The 27,552-nt window shown below is 38.1% G+C and overlaps 2 protein-coding genes across 4 annotated transcripts in view; both read left to right on the top strand.

The window, feature by feature from the left end:
* Nucleotides 1–1,893: 1,893 nt before the first annotated feature.
* LOC106881576 (uncharacterized) overlaps nucleotides 1,894–27,552 on the top strand; it is a 34,281-nt gene continuing 8,622 nt past the window's right edge. Inside the window, exon 1 of one of the 3 annotated variants that reach the window (XM_089355789.1) lies at nucleotides 1,894–2,021. The gene's annotated coding sequence lies outside the window, so the exon portion shown is untranslated. Of the gene's footprint in view, nucleotides 2,022–10,138; nucleotides 10,272–23,049; nucleotides 23,908–27,552 lie in introns of those variants that run through there. The other 2 variants (XM_089355788.1, XM_014932032.3) reach the window with 2 other exon arrangements.
* Nucleotides 10,211–12,894, top strand: LOC106881579 (uncharacterized). The gene has a single exon (XM_089355790.1). It carries the CDS (start codon nucleotides 10,211–10,213, stop codon nucleotides 11,915–11,917), a length of 1,707 nt encoding a protein of 568 aa, XP_089211916.1. The 3' UTR covers nucleotides 11,918–12,894.

A 27,552-nucleotide genomic window follows, 5' to 3' on the forward strand; every position in this document is an offset into this window, starting at 1 on the left:
AAGTTGACAGTATACAACTAAAACAATTTTCTCCAGATATGGCTATGTGATTAAGAAGTTCGCTTTGCAAACACGTGGTTTTGGGTTCGGCACCTTGAGCGAGTGTCTTCTGCTATAGTCCTGGGCCGACTAATTCCTTGTGAATGAATATGGTAGGCGGAAAGGTAGTGGAAGCTCATTATGTGTGTGTTTGTTTGTTCAACACAGTTTGATAACCGGTGCTGGTTTGTTTACATCCCCACAATGAAGCAGTTCGGCAAGAGAAACCGATAGAATAGTTTATTTTTTTAATGTACTTTCAGTGCAGTGCCCCAGCATGGCCGCTGTGCAATAACTCAAACAAGTAATTGATAAAAAAAAAATTGTATTGGCATAAACTACAGAAGTGTACTCCCCTGACTTTGTTGCCTCATAACTTCCAGAAAAGTGGATATTTTTTAACGAAATTTTCAACAAATACCGCTTAGATGCTGTGGATTTAGAGTATACAGGGATTTATGGGAAATAATTTTTCTGAGAGGGAGGGGAGATGAATTTCGCAAAATTCACACCATCTGACTTTTTTCCATTATAACTTTCAGAAAAATGGGTATCTTTTTTTAAGCATATAAATGTATTCATGGGGAGAAAAATATTGAAATGCATCAACACATTCGAATGCGAGAAAGAAACGAGAAGGGTTGCCTTAGGATGTGCTAGAAACAACAGCCAAATCTCCCTTAAATCACTCACTTTTTCTTCTGAAAATATTAATTTTTTTTTTTTTTACCGAAAAGGCTTCTCTTATGGTTTTGAAGTGCAAAAAAAAATTGGCTAAAATCGGTCCTGAGTGGAATGATGTATTAGTTTAATTACTTAACAATTAATCACTTTATTGCTTTAAATTAAATGCAGTTTTCCCTGTAACTTTTTTCCTACTCAAAACTGTGACTTCGGGTTTTTGTGGGGTGTTTTTTCACTACAGCAACATCGCCTAAATTTATAATTCATCTTAAACACCACAACAATATAAAAATAAACAACAAAAGCGAAATTCCAAACAATCTGACACGAAACAATTTAGGTACAAACAACGAAATTCTAATTGACTCGACACCATCGCACTCCGCCCGGCTCAACTCCGCCACCGCCGCCACTACCATCACCATCGTTACTACCGCCGCCGCCGTCACGACCACCACTACAAGTACTACAGCTGCTACCGCCACCACCACTACTATTATTACCACCTCGAAATATCTCCGGTGACAAACAAGCTGACCGCAACACACCATCAATAAAAGAAAAAAGATCTTCCGCGGCTGCCGAAATAGTTTGACCCCAGTAAAAATTTGACAGAGCAATATTGGCACATTATATTTTTAAAAATCGCAATAAATAAATAAATAAATGAATAAAAGCATATATAAAATCATGCAATATTTCGCAAATTTTTTTAAATATCACAATCCGAGAAAAATTTTGTACAATTAACCGAAAGGGATTATATTTGTATATGCAATTAACCGGTCAATATTTATAATCATTTCATGTTAATTTTTCATTTTTTTTTTGTTTCGAAAAGTAATTATCCAGTATGCAATTAAGCGGAATCGACTATATTATTCACAAATGCTAAAAAAAAATAATGAAAACTAGATAAATATTATAAAAGACAACAGCCTTTAGCTAAGATATGATTTATAATAATTTATCCCAATAACATCTAGTTCCCACATAGTCTAAAAACTATTCCTGTTCATGTTGCTGCATATTGATTTTTTTTTACCATCTTATATTCCGTAATTTAAAAAAAAATGTAATTAAAATTTTGTTTTCCCATATTGTGTTGTATTTCAGTTGAAATATTTCAGCTACGAAAGTAAAGCTGTTAGTTTGGTCAATTACTTATGTTGGATATTCAGTTTGTTAATGTCTTCAGTAAGATAATTGCTAAATCTGTGCTCTCTTTTAATAATCCTCATATTCTACATCTGTCACACCTACTTTACACATTAAATAGTGAAGAAACATAGAAAACAGTAAGTTCTATAAATATATACCTCTACTCATTACCAACCTTAAGTGTATTGTGTTGTATTTAATTAATATAAACCTATTAATTAACTATTTGTGTCGATTTTCTTACGTTCACATTCTTCGAATAACTTATAAATCTGTGTTATTTAATAAGTTTCTTTTTGGCTTTTGATTTTATTCTACTTCTTTATATGTCTGGTCCGAAATAATATTATCATTATTGACGTTTCAAATAAAGTAGAAAATATAAAATAGGTTGTTTTTTTTCCCTTTTCACTTTGTTATTCCTCTAATATTTTAATTTCCTAGTTGTCTTTAATACCAGTGACCAAGCTGTCTTCCTTCATAGATATAATACCTTTTTCTTAATTATACAAAACACGGTTATCTTTATTGTGTAGTACCAGATTAGCCCTGATCAAATGGTCGATGACCATCTCATCTTTTATTCAGACAGTATATCTACGACTAAATTATTTATAGTGTCATATTTTTTTTTTTTATGGGACGTGATTTGGTTGCTATTTCTAGCAGGTTGCACCTTCAAGCGTTGAGGCTTGAACACTTGGTTAAATTATTTGCTTCACTGAGTAGCTTGTCGTTCCTGTATACAATATTTCTTCGATTAAATACATTGAAACAGGGGTGGACAAAATACTTAGAGCCAATATGGAATATGCCAACACTGCTGGATCCCCCAATCTCTACACAAGAAACCATAACAAAATACATAAAACTCGCAAGACTATAAGGTCGCGCGACATGCTAGAAATTACAACCAAATGTCTCTCAACTCACAGCAACTTAATATATATATATATATATATATATATATATATATATATATATATATATATATATATATATATATTGGACAATACAGTTCAAGATAGATTTTTTTTAAAAAACGAGGTGGTTGCAGCCAGAATATCTTTCTGATTGATCATAGATCTGCTCGATCAAGGTTTACTGATGGTTAACCAAGGGCAATAAAACACCTAACTGAGCACTTTGGATCATCATAGACGAACTACTCAACAAAGGTGCTCAAAATAAATTTTAAAAAAACCACACGCAAGTGTGAATTACATGCTTTGTTTCTGAAACGATCTTCCACCCTCTCAACCCCTGATGCTTACATGCACGAACACCCCAGGATGCTGTTAGAAGACCATCCTCAAGATGCTCTCTTCCTCTCAGTTCAGATGAACTGCAAAATTGTATAACAAACAGTTGCTGAACTACATGCAGCCAGAACTGAAGAAGGTCTTACAAAGAAACTAAAATGAGTTCAGAGAAAAAATTACTCTACTGTAAGATAGCTCTAAGTCTGATTCTCAACTGGGGTCCACATGGCCCCTGAAGGTCCATATAAGGTTTTTGGGGGTAAATGCAACAAAATAGTAAATTGGGGATCCGCAATAGTATTTTAAGGACTCCTGAAAAGATTCTGCTTTAAATCGTTGCTAGGGCCACTGACTGGCTCCTGTGCTGGTGGCACGTAAAAAGCACCATTCAAGCATTATTATTGCCAGCATCACCTTACTGGCACATGAAAAACAACATTTGAGCGTGGTCATTGCCAGTACTGCCTGACTGGCCCTCGTGCCGGTGGCACATAAAAGCACTCTCTACACTCGGAGTGGTTGGCGTTAGGAAGGGCATCCAGCTGTTGAAACTTTGCCAGATCAGATTAGAGACTGGAACAGCCTTCTGGCTCGCCAGTCCTCAGTCAAACCGTCCAACCCATGCTAGCATGGAAAGCGGACGTTAAACGATGATGATGATGATGTATGTATTGGTTTCTTTCTCTAACATTTTATGTAGTTCAACCTACGTAAGTTAATGTATGAACAACAAAATAGGAATTTAGTTTTTAAACATTGAATGGCTATGGGGATCCATCAGAGCAAAATAGTAATCGAAGGGGTCCATAGATAAAAAGTGGTTGAGAGCCCCTGGTCTAAGCAATCACAAGAACCACTGAGGGAATCATGGCTAAAAATCTGTAAGTACTTATTCTGTCCACTGAGGCAAGATGGAACAATTTTTTCTACTTGCTCATAGTGTACTTCGAAAAGAGTGATAAGAATAATAATGAAGCTCTACAAGAACACAAGAAATAAAGTCCACTCTCCTGTTGGAGACAGCATCTTCTTTGATATCAATGCAGTTTTTTTTACAAGGTGATGTACTTGCACTGTTCTTATTTATCATCTATCTGGATTACATCCATCACACTTTGATTGACAGAGTTAAAGAACTCAGCTTCACTTGAACAAGATTCATCTCCCCTTATCACCTGTCTCCACAATAACAGATGCAGATTATGCTAATGATATTGCTGTCTTTGCAGACATCTTTTTTGAAGCTACCACTCTTCTACATAACCTTGCAAAAATGGCTAAATATATTGGTCCATGTCTGCTAGAATCAAGGTGCAAGTGTGGCTGTTTGTATGAAGATTGCTTCCCAATCACATTGTTTCAGGCTTAGTCCCACTATTTGGCTCCTTGGACAAGTGTCTTCTACAATAGCCCTGAGCCAGCTAAAGCCTTGTGAGTGAATTTGGTTAACGGAAACTGAAAGAAGATCATCATATATCTGGGTGGTTGTATGTATGTGTGTGTGTGTATTACTGTCTCCTTCCTTTCACATCACATAATAATCGTTAGCAAATGCCACCATCATTTCCAATCTTCCATGTGAACATATTCGTCAAGGGGAAATGGGCGAGGGTTGGAGACAGGAAAGGCATCCAGCTGTGGAAAATCCTCTTAACTAATTCTGTCTGACCCTTGCAAGCATAGAACAGTGGATGTTAAAACATTGATCATGATGATGATGAACCAAGAGAACTAAGTAATCACAATCACAGAAAATCCTTTAAAATCTCTAAGCATTGCATCTACAGGAAAGGGCATAGAAATTGTTCTCTTCCCTCTGTGTGTAGCCCCTTGTGGGCAGTAAAGAAATAAGAAATTGTTCTCTTCCAGATGATAAAGAAGATTTTTTTTGTCTGGATAGGCGTAGGAGTGGCTGTGTGGTAAGTAGCTTGCTTACGAACCACATGGTTCCGGGTTCATCCCCACTGCGTCGCACTTTGGGCAAGTGTCTTCTACTATAGCCTCGGGCTGACCAAAGCCTTGTGAGTGGATTTGGTAGACAGAAACTGAAAGAAGCCCGTCGTATATACGTATATATATATATATATATATATATATATATATATATATATATATATATATACGTATATATGTATATATATATAGATATATGTATGTGTGTGTATATGTTTCTGTGTCTGTGTTTGTCTCCCAAACACCGCTTGACAGCCAATGGTGGTGTGTTTACGTCCCCGTAACTTAGCGGTTCGGCAAAAGAAATCGATAGAATAAGTACTTGGCTTACAAAGAATAAGTCCTGGCGTCGATTTGCTCGACTAAAGGCAGTGCTCCAGCATGGCCACAGTCAAATGGCTAAAACAAGTAAAAGAGTAAAGTATATTATTGGTATCTAGTGATCTTCTGCTGTGCCACTATAGAACTTTAGTGTCCACTGCTTGTACACTCAAGAAATAACCTAAAGGCAAGACTTGATGTCATTTAAACTCATTTATTACAAGTTGTTCTCTTAATTCATCTTCAGTCAATTCACCTGTGGTCAGTGAGTTTATGACATTGCAGTTTGTTGCCAGATCAATTCATTGCTAATATTCAAATCAGAAATTTCTTAAATGTTACTTAACCCTTTAGTATTCAGATTATTTTGTCAAAAGTAGTACTAATTTATTCACATTGTTTTAAATTAATAATAGGCGTAGGAGTGGCTATATGGTAAGTAGCTTGCTTACAAACCACATGGTTCCGGGTTCAGTCCTACTATAGCTTCGGGCCGACCAAAGCTTTGTGAGTGGATTTGGTAGACGGGAACTGAAAGAAGACCGTCATATATATATATATATATATATATCATCATCATCATCATCATCATCGTTTAACGTCCGCTTTCCATGCTAGCATGGGTTGGACGATTTGACTGAGGACTGGTGAAACCGGATGGCAACACCAGGCTCCAGTCTGATTTGGCAGAGTTTCTACAGCTGGATGCCCTTCCTAACGCCAACCACTCAGAGAGTGTAGTGGGTGCTTTTACGTGTCACCCGCACGAAAACGGCCACGCTCGAAATGGTGTCTTTTATGTGCCACCCACACAAGCCAGTCCAGGGGCACTGGCAACGATCTCGCTCGAAAATCCTACGGGAGCCAGTCAGGCGGTACTGGCAACGGCCACACTCAAAATGGTGCATCTCATGTGCCACCCGCACAAGAACCAGTCTAGGGGCACTGGCAACGATCTTACTTGGCTTGCCGGGTCTTCTCACGCACAGCACATTTCCAAAGGTCTCGGTCAGTAGTCATCGCCTCGGTGAGGCCCAATGTACGAAGGTCTTGCCTCAACACCTCAGCCCAGGTCTTCCTGGGCCTACCTCTTCCACGGGTTCCCTCAACTGTTAGGGTGTGGCACGTTTTCACGCAGCTATCCTCCTCCATTCTCACCACATGTCCATACCAGCGCAATCGTCTCTCTTGCACACCACAACTGATGCTTCTAATGTTCAGCTTTTCTCTCAAGATACTTACACTCTGACGGGTATTCACATTGACATTACACATCCAACGGAGCATACTGGCTTCATTCCTTGCGAGCTTACGTATGTCCTCAGCAGTTACAGCCCATGTTTCACTGCCATGTAGCATGGTTGTTCGTACGCATGCGTCATACAGTCTGCCTTTTACTCTGAGTGAGAGTCCCTTTGTCGCCAGCAGGGGTAAGAGCTCTCTAAACTTTGCCCAGGCTATTCTTATTCTAGCAGCTACACTTTCAGCGCACCCACCCCCACTACTAACTTGGTCGCCCAGATAGCGGAAGCTATCGACTACCTCTAGTTTTTCACCCTGGAATGAGATAGAAGTTGTTTCCTGTTTGTTTGCAGTCTTTATTGCACCTGAACATCTGCCACAAACAAAAACTAACTTGCTAGTTAACCTGCCTTTGATGTTGCTGCACCTCTTATGTGACCATAGCTTGCACCGGGTACATCTTATAGAGTTACTACCTACTCCTTTTCTACATACTGAGCAGAGCCATCTACCTGAAGGGGTTTGTGTTTTATCTACCTTCCTACTTATTAGGATTTTGGTTTTAGCTAGGTTGACTCTAAGGCCCTTCAATTCTAGACCTTGCTTCCACACCTGAAACTTCTCCTCTAGTTCTGATAGTGACTCCGCAATTAGGGCAAGGTCATCAGCATAGAGGAGCTCCGAGGGGCAACCTGTCTTGAACTCCTCTGTGATTGCCTGGAGGACTATGGTAAATAAGAGGGGGCTGAGGACGGAACCTTGGTGGACCCCTACCTCTACCCGGAATTCATTGCTGTACTCATTTCCAACCCTCACCTTACTGGCAGCATCTCTGTACATGGCTCGCACAGCTCTCACTAACCATTCTTCTATCCCAAGTTTCTTCATTGACCACCAGATAATGGATCGGGGGACCCTGTCAAAGGCTTTCTCCATGTCAACGAAAGCCAGGTACAGAGGTTTATCCTTAGCTAGGTATTTCTCCTGCAACTGTCTCACTAGAAATAAGGCATCAGTAGTGCTTTTACCTGGCACGAACCCAAACTGCATCTCATCTAAATTGATTCGCTCCCTAATTAGTTGGGCTATGACCCTCTCTGTAACTTTCATAACCTGATCTAACAGCTTGATGCCTCTGTAATTATTTGTATCTAAAGCGTCCCCTTTACCTTTGTAGCAGTTGACTATGATGCTGCTACACCAGTCATTGGGTATGACTCCTTCGTGTATCACCTGGTTCGTAATACGGGTGACTAGGCTATAGCCAACACTGCCAGATATTTTGAGCATCTCTGCAGTGATTCCTGATGGGCCGGGGGCTTTCCTGGTCTTCATACTCTTAATTGCTTTATCTACCCTGGTACTATCAACTCGGATAGCTGGTCCCTCTATTGGGTCGACATACGGAAGGCTCTCTTTTATATATATATATATATATATGTATGTATGTGTATATATATATATGTATGTGTATATATATATATGTATGTATGTGTATATATATATATATATATAGATTTCCTAAAAACATTTACTGTGATGCAGCACAGAACTTTGTCAGTGAACAGGTTGCGGTCTCAAAGTGACGAAAATATTTTGACAAATTAAATTTAAATGTTGAAGTGAATCTAACGGTTTTTGTGTGTTATTTTAAATGGCTTATAAACACCTTCCACGCTGCAATTATTTACTGAAAGTAGTGTAGAAATTAATTCATATATGGTGAGAATGGAGGAGGATAGCTGCGTGAAAAAGTGCCACACCCTAACAGTTGAGGGAACCCGTGGAAGAGGTAGGCCCAGGAAGACCTGGGCTGAGGTGGTGAGGCAAGACCTTCGTACATTGGGCCTCACCGATGCGATGACTACTGACCGAGACCTTTGGAAATGTGCTGTGCGTGAGAAGACCCGGCAAGCCAAGTAAGATCGTTGCCAGTGCCCCTGGACTGGTTCTTGTGCGGGTGGCACATGAGATGCACCATTTTGAGCGTGGCCGTTGCCAGTACCGCCTGACTGGCTCCTGTAGGATTTTCGAGCGAGATCGTTGCCAGTGCCCCTGGACTGGCTTGTGCGGGTGGCACATAAAAGACACCATTTCAAGCGTGGCCGTTTTCGTGCGGGTGACACGTAAAAGCACCCACTACACTCTCTGAGTGGTTGGCGTTAGGAAGGGCATCCAGCTGTAGAAACTCTGCCAAATCAGACTGGAGCCTGGTGTTGCCATCCGGTTTCACCAGTCCTCAGTCAAATCGTCCAACCCATGCTAGCATGGAAAGCGGACGTTAAACGATGATGATGATATATATATATATATATATATATATATATATATGTGTGTGTGTGTCTGTGTTTGTCCCCCCAACATCGCTTGACAACCGATGCTGGTGTGTTTACGTCCCCATAACTTAGCGATTCGGCAAAAGAGACCGATAGAATAAGTACTAGGCTTACAAAGAATAAGTCCTGGGGTCGATTTGCTCGACTAAAGGCGGTGCTCCAGCATGGCCACAGTCAAATGACTGAAACAAGTAAAAGAGTATATTATGTTGTGGTTTTGAGATTTTGATGATGTGATTGTATATTTTTAGAATGACATTGTAGGGTAGCTGTGAGAGGCCAGATCTGACTGGTTTGAACATAAAACAAGTAGAATATTTGGGCTGGATATGGCCAGTTTAAATCCTAAAGAGTTAAACAATGTATTGAACTGATGTTGAAGAATACAAATTTTCTAGTGATATTAAAATGTTGAAAATGACAAAAATTAAAATGTAATATCTAAAAAATACAGTTGAGAGAATTAAAAAGCAAAATCTATTTTCATAAAATTTCTATTTTGTTTTTATCCTGTTTCATTCCTTTATTTCATTGACCATAGTAAAAATGACACGTGTAGAATATAGATTGTTATATAAATAAACTGAAAACTAGCTTTTATTAAACTTATACATCCATTATATGGTTAGGCTTCCTGGCTTTTACCCAGGCAGTGTTCAATTCCTGGCATGGGAATGCATTATTTACAGGCACAGGCGGTGACCTCACATAAAAAGGAGATCTCGTAACAATTATCAAACCTGCCATATAAGAATGTTGGTACTCATCTCCAAAATGGAGATGAGTACCCCTTGTAGCAGTCTTGATAATTGTTAAGAGATTCCTTTTTACATGAAACCATTGGTAGCCTTGTTAACACACACACACACACATGCATGCACATACACGTATTCCAGGAGGTGACTAGTTCAAAGAAGCTATGTCCATAACATTGTACCTTTTCTCTGTATTTAATCACCCATTTACTGTTTTAGAATGTAATGTTTCTAGTCAAACCTCCTCTTCACAACAACATTTGTTTTACCGTTTTATTACTCCTTATATCTTCTACTGTTTTACTATTTCAGAGAATTTGTCACCAATGATACATTAATGAAGACTGACATTATCAACAAGACCATGTGACATTGATTACATAACCTTGAAGTGATTTATGTATTTATAAAAGAAAGGAATTGCTTTTGCAGTTGATGAACCACAGGCAACCACAATATGGAGGAGACATTGAGGAGTGAGGGTCAGGCTCACGTTGAAATAAAATCTGAGAATAAAGGTATATCTCATGAGACAAAATTAGATGTAGGAAAACAGTTCTACACCTGTGATGTATGTTTATTAATATTCTCTGATGTTGAAAGTTTGACTAATCACAAACTTACCCACACAGATAAGAAAACACATCACTGTGATATCTGCGCTAAAGTATTCTCCGACAGTTCAAAGTTAACTCGTCATAAATGTACTCACACTAGAGTCAAGCCATACTGCTGCGATGTCTGTGGCAAAACGTTCTCTCGCAATGACAATCTGACACGCCATAAGTATATCCACTCGGGCAAAAAGCCAAGCCGCTGTGAAGTCTGTGGTAAAACATTTTACACAATTGAAAATTTAACTGCTCATAAACGTATTCACACTGAGGAGAAGCCATATTCTTGTAATATCTGTGGTGAGAAGTTTCGTGAAAGTAAAGTATTAAGTTCTCATAAACGTATTCATATAGATGAGAAACCATACCACTGTGATGTGTGTGGTAAAAAGTTCTCTCAAAATGGCTATTTAAACTATCATAAACTCATTCACACAGGAGAGAAACCATACCACTGTGCTATCTGTAGCAAAGCATTTTCTCGGAATGATTATTTAAAGCGTCACCTACGTATTCATACTGGGATAAAGCCATATGAATGTGATATCTGTGGTAAAAGATTCTCTGGAAGTGGACATCTGACATGTCATAAACGTACACACACAGGTAAGAAACCATACCAATGTGATGTGTGTGGTAAATCATTCTCAGCCAGTGGAAATTTATCTTGTCATAAGCGCATTCATTCAGAGGAGAAGCCATACAAATGTGATGTCTGTGATAAATCATTCTCTCAAAGTGGACATTTAAGTAATCACCGGAATATTCACACAGGAGAGAGACCATACCAGTGTGATGTCTGTGGGAAGACCTTCTCAGTAAGTGGAGATTTGTCTCGTCATAAGCGCATTCACAGTGGTATAAAACCTTACCAATGCGATATCTGTGGTCGAGCATTTTACGAAATGAAATCATTAATTAGCCATAAATATAATCATATGGATGAGAAGCCGTTCAGCTGTGATATCTGTTTTAAAACATTCTCTCAGAACACTTATTTGAAACGTCACAAACGCATTCACACAGCTGTAAAGACCCGTGATTCTGACATGGCCAATAAAGAGCTCACTGCAAGTGAAAATCTAACTTCTCATGAATCTATTTTCACAAGTGAGAAATTGCATCAGTGTGATATCTGTGGTAAAATATTTTCACAAAAGAGATATTTGGTTAGTCACAGAGATATTCATACATGTGATAAACCATATCATTGTAATATATGCGGTAAATCATTCTCTCAAAACGAGTATTTGACTCTTCACCAACGCATACACATAGAAAGGCCATATCCATGTGATACTTGTGGTAAAACATTTTCTACGAGTAAAATTCTAACCCGTCATAAACGCATTCATACTGGAGAAAAACCATACCATTGTGATATATGTAGTAAGTCATTCTCTCGAAACGAATATTTGACACTTCACAAACGTATTCACACAGGAGAAAAACCATATTCTTGTGATATTTGTGGTAAAGCATTCTCTGCAAAAAAAATTTTAACACGTCATAAAATGTATTCGCACAACAGAGAAACCATGCTATTGTGATATCTGCAGTAAACAATCTTCGTATAAAAACTACTTAAAATATTTATCAGTATTCACACACTGGAGTAACTATAGTGTGTGTTAAATATTGGAGATGGATCAAATATCTTTTGTAACATAATACTTGTCATTTTTGCAGTACGTTTAGGCTGTAATTGTCATCCCCGCTGAAGTACAATGATATAGTAGTCATGTTGTTAATCAAATAAGATAAATTATGTAGCAAGCTTTAGTTAAGTGTATGTAAAAGTGATCTCATCTTACTGTGAGGGGAACCTACTGATCTAATTATTAAATGAATGTAGCTTAACTAGGTTTGGCTTTTCCTACCTCACATTCTGTTTGGTTTAATACAACCCCTTAGATTTGGACATGGAGGCATTTGAGAAAGCTCAGTCTGCTGCACACATTTAGATAAAGCCAACAATTTGCCTTTTTATGAAAATTATTAATAAAAAATGTCCTTAATCATCAAGCAAGTAGATGGGCAAAAAACTAACACCTTAAATATGTCGCTTTACGTCTTTCACTAAAACCAAAGCTTCTAACCTCAAAACTCCCTGTGCTGCATAGACAAAGAACATTGCCCACGAGTGTTGTAAGTTTTTATCAACTCTGACCCCTTAGCATTCAGATCATTCATATTCAGCCGAAATATTGTTCCTGTCTTCTGTTCAAACTGGCCAGATCAAGCCTCTCACAACTACCCTCCAGTGTTAGTCTAAAAATGTAATCACAATCAAAATCTCACGGCTACAAAATAATGCAGGATAAATTCAATACAATGTGAATAAATAAACATTACATTTGATAGAATAATCTGAATTGTTGTTGGCACTCCGTCGGTTACGACGACGAGGGGGGTTCCAGTTGATCCGATCAACGGAACAGTCTGCTTGTGAAATTAACGTGCAAGTGGCTGAGCACTCCACAGACACGTGTACCCTTAACGTAGTTCTCGGGGATATTCAGCGTGACACAGTGTGACAAGGCTGACCCTTTGAATTACAGGTACAACAGAAACAGGAAGTAGGAGTGAGATAAAGTTGTGGTGGAAGAGTACAGCAGGGTTCACCAGCATCCCCTGCCAGAGCCTCATGGAGCTTTATGTGTTTTCGCTCAATAAACACTCACAACACCTGGTCTGGGAATCGAAACCGTGATCTTATGACCACAAGTCCACTGCCCTAACCACTGGGCCATTGTGCCTCCACAGAATAATCTGAATACTAAAGGGTTAACAATGCCTCAGGTTATCTTCTAAAACAAAAAGCAGTAAATACTTTGGTACATTACTCAGCCATGAAACTCTCTCATCTTGCAAACTGTGGTAGAGTCATCTAGCCCCTTGCAGACTCTTCCAGTCCGCCGTTCCTCAAACTAGCTGGCTCTGTTAGCAACCCACACATGCTGTTAAAAGTCCTACGTTTGCTCTCAACTAACTTTAGTTCCCAACTTTGTATTGCATGTTCTTAACTAGACATTACACTCTATCATCTCTAGTTTCACTTACCCAACATGTGAAAATCTCTTATCACATCAATCCAACAAAGTGATTAGTCCTAACTCTTTCCTTTCCATCAATCATAAGCAGCACATTCAATTTACATCCAGCCCTTCCAAATACTTCAACTTCTCTCTAACTATAATTATTTATCACAATCCATGGAAGCATGCAGCAGTGTGTCCCATCACCCTAAGGCAGTGTTGCTCAACCTTTTTGCCCTTGTGTAACCCTTAAAAAAAATTATATACTATATCTTTCTCATATTTTTTTCATCGTAGTTCATGTGGTAAATATCATATATATGTGTGTGTGTGTGTGTAGAGTGTTAGGTGTGATGTACAGAAGTAAATATTGAAAAAAAAGTCGTCAGAATTTTAGAATAACTTCTTTCATTTATTTTATACATATATTAGCGCTTTCGTTTGTCTTTCAAACTTGTCAAATATAAATCTGTGAAATTACAGAGATCTTGCTTATTTATATAAAGACAGGTGTTTTTGGGGGTTTTGTTTATAACAGAACATTATTTTGTTTTTTTGTTTTTTTGGGGTGAGGCTTGTTTACTACTTACTGTATTGTTTTGAAAGGGTTTTTAGGGATGGTAGAAGAAGAGAAGAAAAATAGAGAATAATGAATAGAAAATATAAAGAAAACAAAAAATGTCTATTATAAACAAAAACACCTGTTTTTATATAAATAAGCAAGATCTCTGTAATTTCACAGATTTATATTTGACAATTTCGAAAGTGCTAATATATGTATAAAATAAATGAAAGAAGTTATTCCAAAATTCTGACGACTTCTTTTTTCAATATATATCATCATCATCATCATCATCATCATCGTTTAACGTCCGCTTTCCATGCTAGCATAGGTTGGACGATTTGACTGAGGACTGGTGAAACCGGATGGCAACACCAGGCTCCAGTCTGATTTGGCAGAGTTTCTACAGCTGGATGCCCTTCCTAACGCCAACCACTCAGAGAGTGTAGTGGGTGCTTTTACGTGTCACCCGCACGAAAACGGCCACGCTCGAAATGGTGTCTTTTATGTGCCACCTGCACAAGCCAGTCCAGGGGCACTGGCAACGATCTCGCTCGAAAATCCTACGGGAGCCAGTCAGGCGGTACTGGCAACGGCCACGCTCAAAATGGTGCATCTCATGTGCCACCCGCACAAGAACCAGTCCAGGGGCAATGGCAACGATCTTACTTGGCTTGCCGGGTCTTCTCACGCACAGCACATTTCCAAAGGTCTCGGTCAGTAGTCATCGCCTCGGTGAGGCCCAATGTACAAAGGTCTTGCCTCACCACCTCAGCCCAGGTCTTCCTGGGCCTACCTCTTCCACGGGTTCCCTCAACTGTTAGGGTGTGGCACTTTTTCACGCAGCTATCCTCATCCATTCTCACCACATGTCCATACCAGCGCAATCGTCTCTCTTGCACGCCACAACTGATGCTTCTAATGTTCAGCTTTTCTCTCAAGATACTTACACTCTGACGGGTATTCACATTGACATTACACATCCAACGGAGCATACTGGCTTCATTCCTTGCGAGTTTACGTATGTCCTCAGCAGTTACATGTTTCACTGCCATGTAGCATGGTTGTTCGTACGCATGCGTCATACAGTCTGCCTTTTACTCTGAGTGAGAGTCCCTTTGTCGCCAGCAGGGGTAAGAGCTCTCTAAACTTTGCCCAGGCTATTCTTATTCTAGCAGCTACACTTTCAGCGCACCCACCCCCACTACTAACTTGGTCGCCCAGATAGCGGAAGCTATCGACTACCTCTAGTTTTTCACCCTGGAATGAGATAGAAGTTGTTTCCTGTTTGTTTACAGTCTTTATTGCACCTGAACATCTGCCACAAACAAAAACTAACTTGCTAGTTAACATGCCTTTGATGTTGCTGCACCTCTTATGTGTCCATAGCTTGCACCGGGTACATCTTATAGAGTTACTATCTACTCCTTTTCTACATACTGAGCAGGGCCATCTACCTGAAGGGGTTTGTGTTTTATCTACCTTCCTACTTATTAGGATTTTGGTTTTAGCTAGGTTGACTCTAAAGCCCATTGATTCTAGTCCTTGCTTCCACACCTGAAACTTCTCCTCTAGTTCTGATAGTGACTCCGCAATTAGGGCAAGGTCATCAGCATAGAGGAGCTCCCAGGGGCAACCTGTCTTGAACTCCTCTGTGATTGCCTGGAGGACTATGATAAATAAGAGGGGGCTGAGGACGGAACCTTGGTGGACCCCTACCTCTACCCGGAATTCATTGCTGTACTCATTTCCAACCCTCACCTTACTGGCAGCATCTCTGTACATGGCTCGCACAGCTCTCACTAACCATTCTTCTATCCCAAGTTTCCTCATTGACCACCAGATAAGGGATCGGGGGACCCTGTCAAAGGCTTTCTCTATGTCAACGAAAGCCAGGTACAGAGGTTTATCCTTAGCTAGGTATTTCTCCTGCAACTGTCTCACTAGAAATAAGGCATCAGTAGTGCTTTTACCTGGCACGAACCCAAACTGCATCTCATCTAAATTGATTCGCTCCCTAATTAGTTGGGCTATGACCCTCTCTGTAACTTTCATAACCTGATCTAACAGCTTGATGCCTCTGTAATTATTTGTATCTAAAGCGTCACCTTTACCTTTGTAGCAGTTGACTATGATGCTGCTACACCAGTCATTGGGTATGACTCCTTCGTGTATCACCTGGTTCGTAATACAGGTGACTAGGCTATAGCCAACACTGCCAGATATTTTGAGCATCTCTGCAGTGATTCCTGATGGGCCGGGGGCTTTCCCGGTCTTCATACTCTTAATTGCTTTATCTACCCTGGTACTATCAACTCGGATAGCTGGTCCCTCTATTGGGTCGACATACGGCAGGCTCTCTTTCTCCCATTCATTCTCTTTATATAGATTGCTTAATAAAGAGAATGAATGGGAGAGAATGAATATATATATATATCATCTATATATATATAATAATATAATGATAATAATTTTAGGGATAAAAATCCAAATTTACAGGTAAAAACTCAATTTAATTTAATTTATCAAAAATTAAAATTAAATTAAGTTTCACAGTATATAATATATAAATATATAATTTAGAGAAAAGAACCACAGTTCCTGAACTCTTCCATGAGAATCCACAGTCACATATAGAAAAATTTAATAAGTAAATACACTAAAAAGAACAATAATAAAATACAAAGTAATAATTATTATAATAATATTATTTTAATATTTATTATTTTTATAATTATTACTTTGTATTTTATTATAGTTCTTTTTAGTGTATTTACTTATTAAATTTTTCTAGATTTGACTGTGGATTTTCATGGGTGAGTTCAGGAACTGTGGTTCTTTTCTCTAAATTATATATTCATATATATATATATATATATATATATATATATATGGTTGTTATATTTTTTTGGTAACATAATAGGTTAGATGGGATGATGTCTATGTTACAATAACCAATAATAATATGTTGTGCATGTCTAGTAATATTACAATCATGAAATTAGCATAGCTCATTTCACTCTTTCTCAGGGAACCTTTTGCAGAACCCTAGATTTCCGGGGAACCCCGGTTAAGAAACGCTGCCTTAAGTAGTTAATCTCTCTAATTCTGCTGACTAACTTATTGCTCTTGTTCTTTTCCACTATTTGAAAGACAATACTTGAATCGGCTAACAACACTTCCTTTTTAAAGACCTCCAACACAGTTTCTGTAGATTCAAAAGAACTGGATACTTGCTTTTCCATATTATTTGCCACTTTGCTCTTGAAAACTCTAATGGAAGCAAAGTTGGAGCAAATTTTTCAATCGTGTTTGGTATAAGAACCTCCTAGTTAAGTTACCCATCTATGCTTTCCATCTGTCTTTCATTTCTTAGATTCATGTCAGACCATTTGCAACAAGTACCAACAAACTATCTGAGTCACACTCTATAAACTCTGGCGTACCACAAGGATCGATTCTATTACCCACATATTTCATTTTATATATTTTGTTATTAACCTGTTCACTGCCACATCTAGAAACACACTCCCATGCAGATGATTCTACCCTTCATTTATCCTTAAGCTTCTTGAAACTGGCAAAATCCATATCTCACACCTCACACAAGACCTGCACTGCTTCCATTAACAGAGCTCTTTAAAAATCCCTTAACTGTGAATACCCTAGTCTCTTTCAAATGCAAAGTGACCCTAACACAAACCTGTAATATTATTCCTGACTCTTTAAAGCAATTTGTTATATCATAATTGAGAAGGTATTTGATAGAAATAACCAAACTAAGTTTCATAAATGTAATTTTTTCTATTATGAAATATTTCTGTTGTAGCATTCATCAAATAGTTTTTAATTTTTCCATCTCAAAATAACAGAATTTGAAGGTTGTTTCACTAAATTTTCTTCCAGCATTTCCACAACATTGTATTTAAGCTGAATATAAACTGCTATTTGTCACTATAATCATGGACTAATCAGATCTTACCATAAATGATATACATTATGGCATAACTTGTAATTACATTTTACATAATTGTTTGAACCACTCTCTTAAATTATTGCAGTTTAAAAAGGTGTGGTTGCTTCATCCAAAATGCATCATTTGTGTGTGGGGGGGGGGGGGTTAATGAATTTACAACAAATCATTAGCAAATGCCTATTTTCATCAGTAATAAATATTTGTATCTTGAAAAATTTTAAATGCTAAAAAGGAATAGACCAAGCAACAGTATGTAAAATATATATAAAAGAATAAATAAAATTTATGAAAATACTTGAAAATGAATGTATCAATCTTTGCTTCACTTTTTAAATGGTAATTTTCATTTATATTCTTTAAATTTTGTCTTTATAAAAGATGTCAACTGCACTTTTTCTGTCGTTTACATCTGAATGAAACAGAATATGTTTTTGGCGGCACAGATCTTTTATTTTTAGATGTTCTCAGTACCTCACCAGCCCTCAGATTTATTGTGACAGCAGGCAATCTTCAGCCTGCTCTCAATAAACAGTTGTTAGATAACTCTGCCTTTATACCTCCATTTGCATTTTATCGGCATCTGTTGGCAAAAACTTCCCTCAATATCTTATCTTTTTTCATTAGTATTGAGTGTGTATGTATATTTTTGGACACCAGGAAGACATGGGACAAGGTGGTGAAGCATGATCTTCAAATGTTGAGTCTCACAGAGGCAATGACAAATGATTGTGACCTTTGGCGATTTGTTGTGCTTGAAAAGACTTGTCAAGCCAAGTGAAATCATAATTGTGGCCGGTGCCGGTGACACATAACAACTCCCATGCCAATGACACATAAAAGCACCCATGCTGGTGACACATAAAAGGCACCCACTACACTCTCAGAGTGGTTGGCATTAGGAAGGGCATCCAGCTGTAGAAACCAAGCCAAAATTAGACAGGAACCTGGTGCAGCTCTCTGGCTTACCAGTTCCAATCAAACCATTTAACCCATGCCAGCATGGAAAGCAGCCACTAAATGATGATAATGATGACAGCTTTGGTCCCATTATTACTTCTATATTATACTTCATATCTTGTGTGCATGTGTATTAGTTTACAGCTCTAAGCCAAAGAAGTTGATTATATAATTTCTGTTTCTTACTCTTTCAATAGTTAATAATATGCTTTATATTTGCCTCAAGCCTTATTCTATACTGGTCATTAATATCACTTTACTTAAATGAAATCATATTCCACTAGGTGTACCCATTGCAAAGTATGAACTCACAAGAGTTGCAGTGAGATAGGAGATTAACAGAGAAAGTAGTGTTTGTATGTGGAAGATGAATGGGAGCCATAAAGAACACAGATACATAGGAAATTGATTTTCTCCAATGTCTTGGTGGCGCTCAGCAAGTTGTAGATAATTTTTGCTTACTCGGTAACCTAATATGCAGTGGAGGAGGTTGTACAAAAGGTGTTAAATGCTAGAATAAGAATAGGATGGGGAAAGTTCAGAGAGCATTTACCTTTGTTGGCAACCAAGTGCTGGGAAGATTGTATGATGCATGTGGTTGGTGGTTGGCACTCCGTCGCTTACGACGTCAAGGGTTCCAATTGATCCGATCAACGGAACAGCCTGCTCGTGAAATTTACGTGCAAGTGGCTGAGCACTCCACAGACACATGTACCCTTAACGTAGTTCTCGGGGATATTGAGCGTGACACAGAGTGTGACAAGGCTGGTCCTTTGAAATACAGGCACAACAGAAACAGGAAGTAAGAGTGAGAGAAAGTTGTGGTGAAAGAGTACAACAGGGTTTGCCACCACTCCCTGCTGGAGCCTCGTGGAGCTTTAGGTGTTTTTCACTCTATAAACACTCACAACGCCTGGTCTGGGAATCAAAACCGCGAGTCCGCTGCCCTAACTACTGGGCTATTGCACCTCCACGATACATGTGTGTGGGTTGCTATGCTGCATAATAGTGAAATATGGGCCCTGAATGTGGAGGACATGTAAATGCTGGAGCAAAACAAAGCTGGTATGCTCCAGGATTTGCAACAGAGCATTGGTGTACTGAGAGAGAAGTTAGGTATAAGAGGAATTAGATGCAGTGTGCAAGGGAGGAGACTGCTCTGATATGGTCATGTGAAGCAGATGGATGAGGACAGTTTCATTTCGAGTGGAGGAAAGTTGTGGAAGAGGGAACCCCAGGAGGAAAAGTATTGAAGGCCAATCTCAAAACACTGTGGCTTACGAAGGAGATGAGAAGAGATCAAGATACATGGCACATTGCTGTACACACCACAACAGAACTGAGATCCTGAGATCACTGTGCCTCATAAAAAAGCACTGGTGATGGTGCCATGTAAAAAGCACCCAGTACACTCTGTAAAGTGGTTGGTATTAGGGAGGGCATCCAACCATACGAACCAAGCCAAAACAAACTATGGAACCAGGAGTGACCCCTGGTCTTGCCAGTTCTTGTCAAGCTGTCCAACCCATGCCGGAATGGAAAGCAGATGATAAACGTTGATGATATATAATGGATTTGTGTATATATATAATGGATAGGTGCAGGCGTGGCTGTGTGATAAGAAGCTTGCTTCCCAACCACATGGTTCTGAGTTCAGTCCCACTGCATAGCACCTTGGGCAAGTGTCTTCTGCTATAGCCTTGGGCCAACCAAAGCCTTGTTAGTGGATTTGATAGACAAAGACTGAAAGAAGCCCGTTGTGTATATATATATATATATATATATATATATATGTATGTATGCATATATTTGTGTGTCTGTGTTTGTCCCCCCACCATCGCTTGACAACTGATATTGGTATGTTTACATCCCTGTAACTTAGCGGTTCAGCAAAAGAGACCGATATAATAAGTACTAAGCTCACAAAGAATAAATCCTGGGGTCAATTTGTTTGAGTAAAGGTGGTGCTCCAGCATGGCTGCAGTCACATGACTGAAACGAGTAAAAGAATAAAAGAATAGTCTTCTTATTTTGACATTGCATGATAGTCGTAAACAAGCATCACCTTCGCCCAAGCGGTGTTCCTTGTTTCTAGTTTACTTTGAAAATATTACCTTGCTTGGAAACAGGTGAAAGTTGGTGACAGGAAGACATCCAGCCATAGAAAACCTTTCTCAATGAATTCTGTTTAGCCCATGGAAGAGTTGAGGTTAAACTGAATATCAGCTATACTGATTAATTTACAGTATATTTTCAGTTGAGATTTGCATTATATATTTTACTGATGTGACTAGTTAAAGAGATTTTGAGTATCCTTCAAGAACTCTCTTGTTACTTGCCACTGGCCAGCTGGAGCAGAACCTCTGTGGTGTTTTTAACTTTCATTTATTTCAGTCACTTGACTGCAGACAAGCTGGAGCACCACCTTGGATGGTTTTAGTCAAACAAATCAACCCCAAGACTTATTTTGTTTTAGACTAGTACTTATTCTATCGGTATTTTTCGCCAAACTGCTAAGTTACAGGCACGTTAATAGACCAACATTGATTGTCAAGTGGTGGTGGGGACAAACACACACACATGCATGTGTGTGTGTGTTAGGAAGGGCACCAAGCCATAGAAATCATGTCAAATCATACTAGAACTTAGTGCAGTTCTTTGGCTTACCAGCTGCAGTCAAACCATCTAAACCATGCCAGCATGGAAAGCAGACACCAAATGATGATGAATGGATTTGGTAGACGGAAACTGAAAGAAGCCCATCGTATATATGTATATATATATATATATATATATATATATATATATATATATCGGCATTGTGTGCCTGTGTTTCTCTCCTCAACATCACTTGACAACCAATGCTGGTGTGTTTACATCCTTGTAACTTAGCGGTTCGGCAAAACAGACCGATAGAATAAGTACTAGGCTTACAAAGAATAAATCTTGTGGTCGGTTTGTTCAACCAACAATGGTGCTCCAGCATGGCTGCAGTCACATGACTGAAACAAGTAAAACAATTAAAAAACTATGCTATTTTAATCCCTGAGCAAGGCCAGGTATCTCTGCTAGTATATATATATATATATATATATATATATATATATATATGTATATATATATATATGTATATATATATATGTATATATATATATGTATATATATATATGTATATATATATATATATATATATATATATATATATATATATATATCATCATCATCATCGTTTAACGTCCGCTTTCCATGCGTGGTTCATAAAAGAGATTAATAGAACAAGTATCAGGCTTAAAACAAAATAAGTACAGAGGTTGAGTCATTTGACTGAAAAGTCTTGAAGGCAGTGCTCCAGCATGGCCACAATCTAATGACTGAAACAAGGAAAAGATTAGGCAAGTCACTGCAGCTGTTGGAAATCTTTTGACTCTTTACTTCACAGGACCAAGTATACATCATGTGGATAAGTTTTTGTCACATTTCTTTGCACACAGACTTTGCTAACGCCCCATATTCTTTCCTTTTATTTATTGCTAATAAACGTGTTATTATGTATATTGACACTCTTATCCAATTACTGTGGCCTACATTATGAATTGGGTTATTGGGAATAATTATCCCTATCTGGCCAGTGAGATCTGATCTCTGTCTCAGGTCCAGAAAGCTAAACGAATTTGATACCCCTGCTCTATATATTGTACAGCCATCTTAAACTCTGGCCGTACTGATTAAGACTATAATGCTTATGATTCACTGAGGTGGTTTCATAAGGCCAAAACATGCTTAGAATTCTCTCAAAACATATCAACGATGACTTACACCCCCCCCACACACACACACCTTGTTCCATGACCATATTCAATTGTTAATTACCTTGAATCAATATAAATTTCACATTTGTCTCCTGTACCTTTCTTTCCCAAATTAATGATCGTACTAATTCAATTTCCCCTCACATTATTCATAATTGTAATTACTTATAAATATCGGTCTTCTTACACCATTTCCATAACACCCATTTTGTTAGGACTATGATAATTTATTCCATATCACTGCAATGCATCAACACCTTCCAATTTATAAAAACATCTATTATTTCTGTTACTTTGCGATGCCCCATAGATTTTTAACACCGTTCGCTTTCGTTACGCATTTTACGTATGACAGAACCGAACCAAATATCCGGCAAACTTGGGGCTGGAAGTCACCCGAATTTATCCGCAGACGGCTTAAATACGTATCTATTTAAAATATAATGTAAACTATGAAAAGTAAAGAACTTATGTATTGAACAGATTCAAATTTAAACATTTCCAAAACAGGTCCTGTTTGTTATCTGTTAACCCACTTAAAATTCTTAAAATGTATCATACTGTACCACGTATACCGTATAATATTTATAAGATGAAATTTAAACGAAGAAAAATAAAGAACATGATTTCATTTAACAGATACAGGTACAAATTTATACACTTCTAAAGCAGAGTATGTTTAATCCATATCAATGCACATAAAAACGTAGACCAAAACTATTTTTTACACACTGTAATCAAATTAACCAACTTTAATTACATTGTGTGTTTACTCAATACGAGGTGCAGTATATTTCATGATATTTTAGCGATAGAGGCATAATATATCACCGAGAGGAAATATCTATTAGCACTTAAGAGGTCATATAGGCAAAAGCCGATATGAGAGTTTCTCTCATCGTATCCATCGCAGTAAAGTTCGTTCTAACAGTGCATCCACGTTTAAGTAGGAATTAATGTTTCACACCCGGATTTCTGGAAGCCGGATAAAAAGTTCGTTACTGTACAAGTCAAGAGTCAGCTACGAAAATAAGGCTACTTGCTTTGATCGATTAGTTATGTGAATATCCAGACCTAGTTATCACTTAGTTTATCCTCTCTCCCTTTATGTCTTCTTCAATGTTTTTGCTTCACTTAAATATTCCCACATTTATTGCATCTAACTCCAAGAAATAGTGAAGAAATATATTAGAAAACAGTAAGTTGTTCACATACATCTCTACTCTTCACCATCTCGATTGTTTTACGTGTAATAAGAAAACTTTAAGATGCCTTTAAATCTATGAAATTGCTTTGGCTGTCATTATTATTAGATTTCACTATAAATATTTTCAAACAAATCACAATCACATAAAAATATATAAATATTTCATTTAAAGAAATTCTTCTCTGAATATTATTTTATTCTGCTGTTTCATTTCATCTCTACTGAAACAAAATTATGATTATCAAAGTTACAAAATGACAAAATATTTCAATATTGATTTTTCTTTTTCTCCACTGTTTTATTTAATTTTATTTTTAAAAAATCGTTTTGTAAAACATATATTGCATAAAATTCAGTTTATGATTAGTTAATATATCATGTATAATTATTTTGACTTTGTTATATTATTTTTCATATAAAACGTAAATGCCCCCCCCCCCCTTGTTAGTTTCTCACATATGAAAGTTGTGTTGTTTAACTAAATGAAGGGTAATACTGGAGACCTATTGATGGAGTCAGTTACAGGTGCTTATAATGGAATTGTAGTATTGTCGATAATGTTAGAAAGAAGTCTCACTTAGAACTATGAAAAAAATAATCATGATCTGCCCAGTTTGTGAAAATCTGGTTGGTCTTCGGAGATCTTGTCCGATGTACTTAACTCGAATACTGATCAAACATGAACTTTTTCCACCAAGATGTAACAGAGGAATTCTTCCACCAAAATCCTTAGCAAATGAGCTGACAATTTACCACACTTTCCTCTAGTAATTCCTCGTGCCAGTGAGCAACACACACCGCTCTCTCTTTCACACGCTTTTTATTTCATTCGTTGCTTGAATTAAAACAGGAAAGGATGAGTTCATTGGTTAGGCGAGGTTGTAGCCGTTAAGAGTCCTGAGAATCTTGACTTTATTATTATTTGTTGCATGTAGACTAATGCATAGATGTCATTACAATAAAATTAAGGCGGAGGCAAAGAATACACACACCACCCGTTTTCGGTGTAACCCTAAACACCTGGTGTGCGTATTCTTTACCTTCGCCAGAATTACCACAGACACTTTGGCACATACACAAAAGCCCAGAAGAATGAATTGACGCACCAAGCACTGGTTTTGAACATTTTCTGTTTTAGACTTTAAAGCCCAACATCTCTCTCTCTCTCCCTATATATTTAAAGGCATGACTGTTCAGTCCCACTACGCGACACCTTCGACAAGGGTCTTCTGTATCCTCGAGCCGATCTATGCTTTGTGAATCAATTTATAGACGGAGCTGAAAAAAGCCTACCGTGCACGCGTGCGTGTGTACATATATATAAATAATAAATGAGTATATGCATATATACGTACATATGCCTACATCTACCTGTATATATAGATGCATATCTGGGTACAGGACGTTGCCAACAAAGCGTAGACAAAATGAGGAACAGAGTACAGAAAACACACAGGCCACCTAGGGAACATTTCCTTCATCAGCTGCCACCATTCTAACACTGGCGTTTCGAAGAGTTAGGGCGGGGTGCCTTGTCATGACATCATGTGATGGTTGTAAATGAGCATCTCTGTCATACAAGCAATGTTGTTTGTTTCGGGTCTTCCATGAGAAACGTCTGGCGATGTTTACCATGATAAGAAATAGGTGGATTAGCAACTTTGGACTTAGAAAATCTGTCTCAATGAATTAGGTTTGATCCAAGCAAACGTAGAAGAGTGGATATTAAACACTATATATATATGTGTGTGTGTATGCAGCAGGCTTCCATGAAGTTTATGCCTATAGCAAAAACCTGTCCTAAGTGCTGTACAGTTGGCATCTTCTATTATAGCCATGAGCTGAAAGGTCATTACGCTTGTGTGTGTTTCCTTGTGATCGTCATACAAGCAGTGTCACAAATTGCCAGTCTTTCATGAAAAACGTTCAACTTTGAGTATGTATTACATTGCTTGGAAACAGGTACGGGTTGGTGACAGGAAGGGCATCTGGCCATAGAAAGCTCAGTGAATTTCGTTAAGCTGATTATATATCATCACCATCATTTTATATTCATCTACCATCCTGGCAGGAGTTGGATGATCTGATCAGATCTGACAAGTCTGAGGACTGCCTTGTGCATCAGTGTCTACTCTGGCACAGTTTCTACAGCTGGATGCCCTTCCTCATGCTAACCACATTACAGAGTGTATTGAGTACCTTTTTTCTATTATATTTCATGGCACAAGCATTATTGATGTTACCATATTAAGATCTTCAACTGAGTGAGGTTACCAATGAGCAAGATGGGTTTTATGCTGGATGAAAGGTTAAAGTACAAAAGAAGAGGACAGAACTGAAAAGGTTTCTTGCTGTTGAGGATTTGCATGGCTACTCACTTTGTAGAAGAGTGGATAGGCTGGAGTTTGGAAAGACAGCTAAAACTGTTGTGATGAAGAGTCAGAGTAGACCCTGAAGATACAAGAAGTCGAATAGAGATGAAGAGTGGCAGAAAAACCGAGGGAGGGAGGGTTGAACATACGGAATTGGTGAGGGATCAAATATAATGTAGAATAAGGGTTGAGGAGTGGTTGATGATAGACAGATGGAGTAAGAGTAGGTAATGGCTGTAGAGATTGGGTTGGGTTGGAAAGTTGGAATAATAAATGGTGGGTGGTCAGTGATACATGACACAGGGTGGAAAATAGAGCAGAATATGTAATAACTAACAGTACAAGATGGGTGAGGAGTAGCAGAATAGTTATAATACAGTAAACAGGGGAAAGATGAAAAGGCGATGACGTGGGTGGTCAAGTTGCGTGAGAGAGGGGAGAGGTAGGTGTGATGCTGATATGGTGGTTGAAAAGGAGATATAATTTGGTAGCGCAAAAAAGGGTGATCAATGTAAAATATAAGTAGAGAGGAACAACATTAAGAATTATAGATGGATGGATGGATGGTGAATTAAGTCGTTCTAGGAAATGAGAAAGATAACTGGTATCACAGAAAATGAAGGGGTCAGTGATAGATGACAGAGAAGGCTTGAGGATGAAATTGGGTGAGGGGTCAGTTGTGTGTCTGTATGTATATATATATATATATATATATATATATATATATATATATATATATCTTTTACTCTTTTATATATATATACACACACACACACACACACACAATCACATGGTATTTCCAGAATCTCAGTTGTGTTATAGTAGGTGGTTCTTCTCGGATACTGCATGTCACTTGTCATCCCTTCCATGAAGTTTAAAGTTCTGAAACCAGCCTATGGCTGCCTTCATCTATATGCTTGTGCTATTGTGGCTATCTTCCTTGTGTACTACATTTGATTCTTTTTATGTCCAATTTTTCTCTCAACACATTTGTACTTTGTCGGTTGTGCATCCAGTAGAGCATGCTAGCTTCATTTCTTTCTAATCTTTGCAAGTCCCCTGCATTCAGGGCATATGTTTCATTACTATGTAGTGTTGCAGTTGCCAAGATCATGCTATCTGCCTTTCACCCTGGGAGAAACTTTTTGTTACCATCTGAAATAGCTCTCTGAACTTCCAGCTTTTTCTTATTCTAGTAACTATACTTTAAGAGCATCCTCCTCCACTGCTAGTTAGATCACACCTAGGTAACAAGCTATTTACT

The sequence above is a fragment of the Octopus bimaculoides genome, chromosome 7 (genome assembly GCF_046866305.1).
Source record: "Octopus bimaculoides isolate indiv1 chromosome 7, ASM4686630v1, whole genome shotgun sequence".
NCBI classification, from domain to species: Eukaryota; Metazoa; Mollusca; class Cephalopoda; order Octopoda; family Octopodidae; genus Octopus; species Octopus bimaculoides.